Source organism: Anser brachyrhynchus, assembly GCF_964034855.1.
Source record: "Anser brachyrhynchus genome assembly, chromosome: 1".
NCBI classification, from domain to species: Eukaryota; Metazoa; Chordata; class Aves; order Anseriformes; family Anatidae; genus Anser; species Anser brachyrhynchus.
Window position 1 is genome coordinate 156,281,055 of NC_137694.1, and position 10,797 is coordinate 156,291,851.

The following is a 10,797-nucleotide window of genomic DNA, read 5'->3' on the forward strand; positions in this document are numbered from 1 at the left end:
TATTTATTTCAGGCTTTGAAAGGCATCTGAGAGAATACTCCAGAAGAAATCATGCAAGGTGATCATCCTTCCAAATTATTTTCAAAAAGACTGAACTCCTAATTAAAAACCACTACCAGCACCGAAACAAAAACCCCACCACCTCTTGACCAGTTTTCAGTAAAATTACTACAGTGAAAGAGGAGCAAAAATGTGAACTTGGAGATTACCACTAGGAAAGCCCTTAACATCATCAAGTCTTTTTGGCAGTAGAAAATACACAGACTGAAAAAACATACCTTCTTAAAATACATTATAGTGGCAGTATACAAATAAGTACTGCTGTCCTGTGGTTCACATGACACACACCTGCAAGACTCCATGTCACGTCCAAGTGCAGTTAAACACAGAGGTGGGTGAAAAAGGATTTCCCCTTGCCCTCTTTAGACCATTTCCCTAAAAAATTATAAGAACAAAATTCTTCAGATCCATTATATTGTTCTGACAAAAACAACGAGCTTCCAAAATTTAAAACTGAAATTGAAAACATGAAGAGGAAATTTCAGAAGAAAAGCAGATCTTCAGAACAGACTTCATTTATGCATTTCTAAATGGTTCTTACCAAGTTCATGTCTTTTTTTGAAAGAAAAAGCATACCGGATTTTTTTTTTTGCATATTTATAAAATGTTTCAAGTAAGATTTTGCAAAGCAGTTAAAGATGTTATAGCAATGTGAGAAACTGCAAGCAGATCTACTCCAAAGAAAGTAGGTTGATCAGTCTTGGCTTACACTCTATGCTGTGAAATGTATTAGGAGTAAGAGGGCAAACAGCACAAACATTCTCTACCAAAACCAAAACTAGCTTGTCACAGCAAGCTCACTTATAGCCCAGACGTGATCTATGTGGCTATTTCTTGAAAGCATCTTTTCTTGCAACTCATCAGAAACCCAGGACTGAAGCTTTTCTTCACAACATTCAGAGCACTTCAAGTTCAGTGCCCTTATCCAATTCACGGGGATCCAATTCATTTCCAGTTCAAATTAAATTGCCACGTGAGTATCAACTCAACCACAGTCTCAAACACTATTAATCTTTAGTTAAGGTGGCTGGCTACCTGTTAACCAGAACAATAATGGGAAGACACGAAGGTGGAGGGGTGGAAACAACACAAAACCACTAACTAACCAACCCTTACTTTACAGAATTATTTTAGCACAAAGAACGATCCTCATCGATTACATTCCAATACTTTAAAATGCTTTAGTCGCATCTCCTCATTACCCTGATTTTTTGCAGAAGACAACAACTATATCTTAAAAGATATTAAAGCTCTGTCTACGTGACCCAAGCAATGTTTCAAAAACAAGCTAGTCAACTCTAAAAACATTTTTTCCTTTTTTGTCCTTCACTAGATCTTTCATCTAGTCTAGCCTTTCATCTAACCAAGACAAGAATTACACATCGTCACCACTGCACCAACTAATTGAGCTAGCCCCATGACATTAATGTTGGGAAAGGATAACATGCTCCTATCACACCTTTAATTCTCTCGTCTAGACTAGGATTTAAGACAACACAGCTGCTAAAACACAACCCATCGACAAAGAAAAGCATTTGAGTTGTACTCATCACTGTAACTGTACCTAGACTATACCGTTTGCCTTAATGCAGCAAAAACTGAAGACCACTCCTGTGCTGGAAACCTCTGGCCAAGAAAAAAAAATAAGCAGGAAGCTAATGAATAAGAGGACATGAAGTAGCAGATAGCTATAGTTCTTGTTACCTTAATCACATAAATCTTTGTACAAGTCACTACGTGCCAAGATAATTTAGCGCTGCAGTCCCCATTGCTTCCCAATTCTCTCTCAAAATGTTATCATCACATACCACCTACACAATTTACAAGGAGGGGAAAAAAAAAAAAAGGAAGAGATGTTTTAACAACACCCGCAATATTTCTGAGATGAAATAACCAGTAACCACAGGTTTGTTCTTAGTTGCGAAAGAAATCTTGAAGTGAATTAAGTGAAAAACTAGAAAAGGAATGGATTTAATGATTTTTGGGACAGCCACCCCCTCAGACATTTCAAATTTGCTTCATTTAAAAACTCTCTTAAAAATAGAATGACAATTGAAGTCTCAGTCCAAAGAGTATGCCTGCTAACGGAACAGTTTTAACAAAACATACTGTTACTCTGAATGTTTTATTTATGACCCAAACAACAAAATTTGTTTCTTACACATACTAGCCAACTGAAGAGCAGACAATCACGGTTATTTTGAAAGAAAACACGCAAGTTACTGCCAACTGTGTTGGCTATTTAAAAAAAACGGTATTTAGAGAATTATTGTCCCCTACATATCAAAGGGAAAACAGAAAATCTGGTAAGCAATGACTTTTTGGATAGAATTTTCCAAGTAATCATTGCAAAATCTGTCAAAACAGCGTAATTAAGAGCAAGATAGAAAATATTCAGCCCCAAGCATTAACGTACAAAGTCCAAGTACTACTGTTCTAAACTATGAAAGCCACTTAAGTCACTGTTACATTTGATCTTTAACATATTGAACAGCATTTTTACAATGCAGACATGATCAAGTAACACTGCAAGACTGAAAACAAACTTCAGAAATCTTGCCACATACTGTTCTACTGTTTTGACAATTCTAGCTATCCACATGTATTCACACACCTCTACAACAACATGAACTGCAGCAGGGCCCGGGGAAGTGGTTGAGTCACCATCCCTGGAGGTATTCAAAAGACGTGTAGATGCAGTGTTTAGGGTTATGGTTTAGCGGTAGACTTGGCAGTGCTAGGTTAACGGTTGGACTTGACGGTCTTAGGGGTCTTTTCCAACCAAGACGACTTTATGATTCTAAGATTTGTTTTCAGTGCCCATACATGCAAACTGTCACATCATTTTACCTTACAAAGGAAAATAAATAAATCTTGGAAAATATCAACCTATATGATTAGCTGGGGAGGGGGGAAGCAGACAAAAAATATTAGAAGACTCTAGTTAAAGGCATTGTCTCAAATTTTCACAGCTTCCACAGAAAGTAACTCAAAGTAGCATGAATATTTCAGATCATCAAGAAAGTGAGCGGGGAAAGAAGAATCATGTGAACTCTGCAAGTACGGAATTCAGTTAAAAAGCTTCTACAGGAAAACATTCAAGGTGGTATGTTCCAAAGATGCATGAACACTTTGAAATATTTGACTTTAAGACCAAGCTGAGCAATTTTAAAATAATCTTCTATGGCTTAAAATTGCACACTGTCAGAGATTTTTTTTTAGGGGATTGTCTATGTATGAATTCCGCAGTTAAATCAAGAAACCTATAATTTTGTCTGACAGAATTATTTCATTAACTTCATATTAAAACAAAGGTAGATTGACTAAAAAAAAAAAATCTACATTCTAAAGAGCCAGAAAGAAGTCTGGTAAAGTTGTTTGAAAACCACAAAGGGAAGCTAAAGTTTAAGACATTACTGTAAAACTTATTTAGTCCTGTACCCTGCAAACAGGTACTCCTTCCATTCTAGAAACTTTCTAGGTTATAGTTCACCAGTAAGACATAAGAGATGTCTGAACAGCTGAAGAATGCGGTGTTACGTAGAGGGTCAACTTGGTAAGACTGCCAACTTGTGTTTACCACTTCTTTATATCTCCACAGATACATAAAATATTTGCATTTTCTTCTTCTCACTCTGTAAGATTCTCACCTGAGAAACAGCTGTCTGTAGTGTCCCCTCCAACATGGGAAAAAAAGGAGAAAAAGGGCCAAAGTATAGGTCTTCTATTACACTTTGAAGAAATGTTAACACAATGTCTGAAGCTTGCATCATGTCAAAATCCCATACAGTTTCCTGCATTTCCTCAGAAGTAGGTACACCTGTTTGATGGGATTTTAAAGCCCATTAATCTCTTCTTGCAGTGAAGCGCTAAGTTTCACCTGACAAGCACACAAGAGTGGCTGGCAGCTTGGTAAGCCATGCAGCGGAGGATGTGGACCGTGCTCATTACCTGCCCTGCCTTTTTCACTGAAAGATGAGTAATCAATCCACTGTGTCACGATTACTGGAAGAAAAAAAAAACCACAAAAACAAACAAAAAAAACAACACAAACAACCCACCTCTTGCTAAAAAAAGACTTAAGGATTTCAGTCTCTTCATATTTCTACCATCCTACATGGATAGCATCTGAGAAAGTCCCTACACTTTTGTTTCATTCTTTTGCATACAGTACTTTAGAAGGAGTAATATTTTCCAAGTTTTGTCTCTACCGTTTTGCTATTTCTTCCTGGAAGGCTGGAGCCATACTTGTTGTCACAAGTGTTGTAGCTGCATTTCTTGAGTACTGCTCTAAATGATTCTCAAAATTAGAATAACAGTTTCTTAAATCAAAAAGAGATAAAAAATACATAAAACCTGGAACCCTTGACCAGATGACCTCCTGAGGTCCCTTCCAACCCAAACAGTTCTGTGATTCTGTGTAAATTTTGTGACACTGGAAAATTCACTGCAGTGAGAACTCTTCAAACCAGGTTGAAGAGCTGAAGAATAAATACAACTATATAATCCCTTCCAAACTCTATTGACAGTCATTTGTATGATGATATTATTGAGTTTTAATACGGAACCGGACCCTAACCTGCTAAGTGATCTTTAAGTAAAAAAATATTTAATTTTCACAGCACTTGGAAAACAACATTTTTAAACTAGACATTTGAGCAATTTGTAACTTCAAGTATAGATTTCAGACTTAATCACCATTAAGACACTAAAAACATCAATCATCATTGACTCAAGATGCTGATTTCACAATTAATAAATTTCAATAATTGCTTCTCTCGCGTGTTTTGAATTGCCACATAGAATCCCTAGACCGGGAGGCAGATTTTCATCCTGATGATAAGCATTGCCACAAAGAACACTCAACTCAGCCACATTTCTGCAGTATTTCATTGTAATATATCTACAGTGTTCAGTCTGCATTTTCAGTCAAAATTAATGTGTTTTCTCGTCTTTGCTTCGTAGAGAAATTAAGCAATAGATTATTTAGAAGTTTTATATTTACTCGTTTTCCCACTTCTGAAATAAAGCATTTCCCAAAAGTACTGCCTGAAGTAGAATCTGGCGGATTCTCCAAAAGATGAGCCCTACAGTCCTGTCTTTAAAGCACTGGTCTGCAGAAACCACGACAAGAACAGCAGATTGACTTTGTAAGAATTTCACTTCTGTGCTTTAGACTCTGCTGGAACAATGATACTTTGCTATTTCATGGGGTTCTACTAGAAACATCCTACAATCCTTAATATGCCCAGACAGAGAAGTTACATTACAGAAAGCTACACGGGCGCCTAGAGTACACAGTCGACAACGTTTAAGCATCCCTCATGGGAATAAAACACTGGCAAAGTCATATCCAAAATTAAAATTCAGTATATGGTAAATATCAGCAGGTTGGCTTCAGAGAGCTTTCTAATCACATAACAGACAAACACAACCATGTTAGAAGTTATTCAACTCTGCTCTGAAAAAAAAAAACAACAAACAAGAACCCCACAAAACCAACAAACCACTATTCCACGCTTCTTAATCTACATACTTGCTATTTCTTTGTGAATCTGGATATCTCACTGGGGTGTATCACCACCAACCTGTTCCATTTGACAGCTTCTGCTCTCACTTCGCTGCAGACCTTCAGCCGCACGGGCCCACTCACCCAGGCTAGCCTTGTTCTCACAAGTTAAAAAGTTCCTCCAGAAAACAGTTCTGTCTGCAGCAAAAGAGCTCTTTGCTGCCAAACCTGCTAATCCATTTTGGGAGGAAAGGAGGTCTCGGAACTGCAGTACCTACAAATGCCCAGATAACATTTTGTGTTTCCCACCAGGAGCCAGTAAGGCAGCAGTCAGTTTCTGTACACAAAAAAAGCTAAAGGGAATTGAGCGCCCTTCAAAGACACCACATGAAAAATACTACGCTTAGGTACACCCCATCTTCCCAACGCTACCATCTCGCAGCATCTGGAAGTACAGATCTGCAAGAATGCGAAGAAGCAAGGCTTAACGGACGTATCTGGCACGAGTGGGATCCAGAAACTGGTACGAGGTGCCTGAAACACGAAGACCATGGGGTTTGACCGATGCATTTCAGATAAGCATTCAGTTGTACCGTGAGGAGTTCACGAGCTAAGTTTATTTAACTATCATAATCAGTGGTAACTGCTCCAAGCAAGTGTGGAGGCGCTCTCAAGCTCCCAAACCTTTGGCTCACTCTGCACAACCCACCGCCCCGCATCAGGGCGCCCCGCGTCCTCCATCCCCCCCTCCCGATCACACCCCTCACCCAGCAGAACAAGGCATCCCCTGCTTCCCTCACCGAGGGCACGGCCCCTTCAACAATTTCCTCCTCCCCGGGTACTAACCCTAAAGCACGCGCTCCGGACAAGCAGGGCCACAACAGCTGACTGCAGCGGTGGCTGCTTTGTGCAGCACAAGCCACGGCCAAGTCACTCCTCGGGCACAAACCGGCGCAAGGAGCAGCGTCCGGAAGAGGAAGCTCAGCAGCTGTGACTTTGTACCACCGCGATCCTTCGTCCGACGCTGGCAGCACGTGTAAATCTGGGAAACTCCAGCCGACAGCACTTCTAAACCCTCTCCCTTCTTCTCACCTGTCTGCTCAGAGCTGCTGGAGGCGCAGCCGTCCGCCTAGCACTGACAGGGCTCCTTCACCGAGGGCAAAGCGCCTTCATTCGTTCCCAGAGAAATCCAGACAAAAACGCTTGGCAAAGAAGGTGGTTTACATTTCAACCAGCATTTTCCAGGAAGGAGCTTTAATTACCTGCTTGAAGGCTACGGAGCCATCCCCTGCTCCTTTTGTTAAAGCTGTGCACCACGCCTGAAAGGGCTGCAAGGCTCCCACACCACGCAGTACAAAAGAAATCCTGACTTTATAGTCGCGCCACTAGGAGACTCCTCTGGAAACTGGGAGACCTGGATTTCGGTCCCGTTTCTGAGGAAATCTATGCATTTTTTTAATATTAAATAGCTGTTGTCAGCTTGGTTTCTGTTCCCATTAAATGGCTATCTGTTGGATAGCCTCTAGGGGCTGGCTTCAGAGTTAAGGTCCACTTTTTCCCTCTCTTTCGGCCACTCAATCCTGTAAAGCAAATCAACTTCACCGGGTGGAATGAAGGATTCCCTTAGCTTAGTTTGGCCTGGGATGTGGTGGTCAGGCCAGGGAAGCAGAAAACTCAAGCCTGCATCTCTCAGCCCGAAGAGGGAATTTCACCCGGCTTTTCTACTTCTTGGGACAATAACTATAGCTACTCTCTAATTATATAAGAACACAGGAATCCTTCCATCAGAAAAAGTAAAAATAGCAAGGGCACGTAAAATGCAAAGGTACCCACCAGCTGGGGACCTGGTCAATCAGTTTTTGGGTACAATTAAAGTTCAGAGACTTATATCGTGGCTTTGTATCGACATAAGCAGGTACTTGCAGTTTTCAGGTACATCTCCTCCAAAACACCCAAGTAAATGGGACTGTGATTATTTACCTCTCATTAATGCATTTGTGCAGCTGTAAATTATAAATTAGAACTCCTTGCACAGACACATATCTGTACATCTGCATTCTTCCAGTTAAGCTTGCATCCTTTCTACTGGTTAAATGAACGGCACGTCAGGTCTGAAGACGCTGCCTTTGAACTTGCATCAAGTTGTAAAACAAAGCAGCAAAACGCACAACCATAAGACGAGGTAAGTCGACTAGGGAAGACCTGGTACACTTGCTGAAATCTTGTAATTCACTTTTTAATATTGCAAGTCAATATTATATTCCTTTCAACTGCACCTCAATTAAAAAATTCAGGACTGGCCAGAACCTGGATTTCAGCTGCTTTTAGATTGCTTTGCATAAGAGAAATTTAGAATTAAAATACTGCTCGGATCTCTTTCACAAAGTAGCTCGCTGACAGACAGAAGTTGAAGTCTTGCAGTAAGAGCCATGACAGCAGAAAAAGACGAGCGGCGTTCAGACCCACCCTGAGCAGTGCTGAGTCAATATAACTATGGAAGTGTAAGGTGCTTTCTGTTCTGCTTCACCTACCTACAGGCTGTCAGCTCGGGTCTGAAGGCAGGCACTCCGCTGCAAGGCGCAGAGCACGCTGCAAAAGCTGCAGCTCGCGTTCAGGCACTGAATGTAGAGCGATGATTAAACACAGGAAAGCCAAAGGCATTTACTAACGAATAAAGTCCACCTTAACTACTCGGAGCAAAACCGTTCTGCTGTAAGGTATGTATGAGCGATAAGGATCGTAAGGATACAGAAAACGCATTTTCCCTACTGAGTTCAAAATAACTTTGTTACATCAGCCTTCAGAAATCCCCCTGTTAAAAAGTTAGGACACATATTAAGAAACACCTCCTGTGAGAAAGTTGTAAGTCTCCAGAAATATCTGAGCTTCGCCTCCTCCCTCGCCTTTCCCCTCCTCACCCTCCTCCCCAGTTTCAAAACACGTCTTGCAGGGGCCTCGGTCTGGAGCAGCGGCTCCTGCCACCAGACCATCCGCCGCTGCCACCGCTACACGGTGAGCTGCAAACCCGACGGCTGCAGTCCAGCTGGGGTTATTTACAGGGGCTGCCCTTTCAGGTGGCCGAGCCTCAGCTAAAACCCGGTCCTGTGGCACCAGCCCAATCCCCCTCCATGTGGGAGAAGAGACGTGGGGCTGCGAAGAGCTGATAGCGGCGTTTTCTCAGCCGTGCCATGGCTTGAAGGGTTGCCACGACGTTAGCCCTGCAGGCTGAGGGGGCCTGACGGGGACCTGAGCATCACGTACCGGCATTTCACCCTGCACCGACATTTCACCGTGGTGCCAGCGGGATATTTGGGATACCCACCGGCGTGTGCAAGGCCTGAACCTCACAGCCACCACCTCCTTAGGGAGGCACAGCCCGGTGACCCTGCGCTTTGAGGAGCGGGACCTTCAGGGGCACAGCTATGTGTCTAGGCAAGGAGGGACATCCCCACCCGCCCCGGTACGTGCGCGTGGGGTGCGACAGCCCCCAGAAATGCCCCCGCAGAGCCCCTCGGGCCCCCATCCCCGCCCCGCGAGGGGTGCCCCCGGTCTTCCAGCCGCCCGCGGGGGGCTGCCGCGGGGGAAAGGGCGTGCGTGCGGCCCCGCCTCGTCACCTCTTGACGCGGATGATCTGGTCGCGCATGGGTCGGATGTCCTGGAAGCTCTGCTGGTTGACCAGGCTGTAGACCAGGATGAAGCCCTGCCCGTTCTTGATGTAGAGGTCCCGCATGGAGGCGAACTGCTCCGTGCCCGCCGTGTCCAGGATCTCCAGCACGGAGGGCGACGCGTCCACCTCGATCTCCTTGCGGTAGAAGTCCTCGATGGTGGGGTCGTACTTCTCGATGAACGTGCCCGTCACGAACTGCACCGTGAGCGCCGACTTCCCCACCCCGCCCGAGCCCAGCACCACCACCTTGTACTCGCGCATCCTCCCGCCGACCTCCGCCGCCACCCTCCTCCGCCTCCTCCGCCTCCTCCGCCTCCTCCTCCCTCGGCCCGGCCCGGCCCGGCCCGACCCGCGCCTGCCGCCGGCCCCTCCTCACCCCCCCGCCATCCGCCGCCCCCTCCCGCCGCGGCTCCTCCCGGCCGCCGGGGCCGCGCTGCCGGGGCTGCGGCGCGCCTCGGGCGGGGCGCGCGCCACGCCCCCTCCTGCCCCGGTCGCCGTGGCAACAGCCAATCGGATGCGACAGCGGGCAGGGGGGGAGTCACGTGGCATCACCCCCTTTCGCTCTTTCCTCCTCCTCCTCCTCCTCCCCCGCCCGCTCGCCCGCCCGCCCGCCGGCCCAATGGGAGAGCGCGGCCGCCGCCCACGTGACGCCCTGCCTTCTGCGCTGTCGCCGTGGAGACAGCGGCCCCGCCCGCGCCTCCGCCGAGCCGCTCGGCGGGCCCGCTCCGCGTACACGCGCTGCGCGCCGGGGCCAATCAGCGGCCGCGCCGCCGTCACGCGCAGGGAGGGGCGAGCCAATGGGTGGCGGCGCGGGGGTGCGGAGGGGCGGGGCGGTGGCGCGGCCGGAAGTGTCTGTCAGAGGAGCCCGGGGCGGGGGGGGTGGCGGTTGGCGGCTGTTGGGTGTCCGTTGGTGCCTATTGGGGGCCCTGGCAATGTCCGTTGGGGATCCCGGGGCCCCAGGCCGGCGTTTGAAGCGCGTGCTGATGTACAATGCGGTCAATAAAGTCTATTGAAGCGGTCCTGCTCGGGTGTCCTTCGTGGTGGTGGTGTGTGCTCGCAAGGAGTGTGGCTGCGTGTGTGTTACCAAGGGGCGCCCGCCTCGCCGTCCCCTCCTGACAGCGGCTGGGAGCCAGGGAGGGCAGCCTGGGGGAAATAGCTCTGAATCAACAACATCTGAAAGGAAAACACTCGGTGAGGAGATGTAAGCTTCTCGTGGGATTCAGAGTCACTCTGGAATTTATGTACGCATTTATATACGTGTCTTTCCACCATGAGGCTCCTTAACCCTTTATTTTTGTTCTCCTAATCATCACTGGCCAAAACAATCGAATATATAGAGAAGAGAATTTGTTTCTTTTCAAGGCTTCTGCCTCTTCAGAGCCAGAGTCAGTCAGGTAGTTCCTGAAAGCTGCCGGAAAAGCAGCTCCCCCCCGGGGTTAGGTTCCTCGCTGTGCTGTTCTTCCCTTTGCTTTATCAAGCCTTCGTCTTAGGTAAGGCACCTGGTCCCAGCCTGCTTTCCGGGCGGGTCCGGTTCTACTTCCCCGCTGACCTATTTTCACGT

General features: G+C 46.1%; 1 protein-coding gene across 1 annotated transcript in view; it reads right to left on the bottom strand.

Annotated features, from left to right (window-relative positions):
* Positions 1 to 9,540, bottom strand: part of RAP2A (RAP2A, member of RAS oncogene family) — a 31,568-nt gene extending 22,028 nt beyond the window's left edge. Inside the window, exon 1 of the mRNA XM_080555594.1 lies at positions 9,184 to 9,540. Within this exon, the coding sequence (XP_080411720.1) occupies positions 9,184 to 9,497 (314 nt within the window). The 5' untranslated portion in view covers positions 9,498 to 9,540. The remainder of the gene's footprint in view (positions 1 to 9,183) is intronic.
* Positions 9,541 to 10,797: the final 1,257 nt, after the last annotated feature.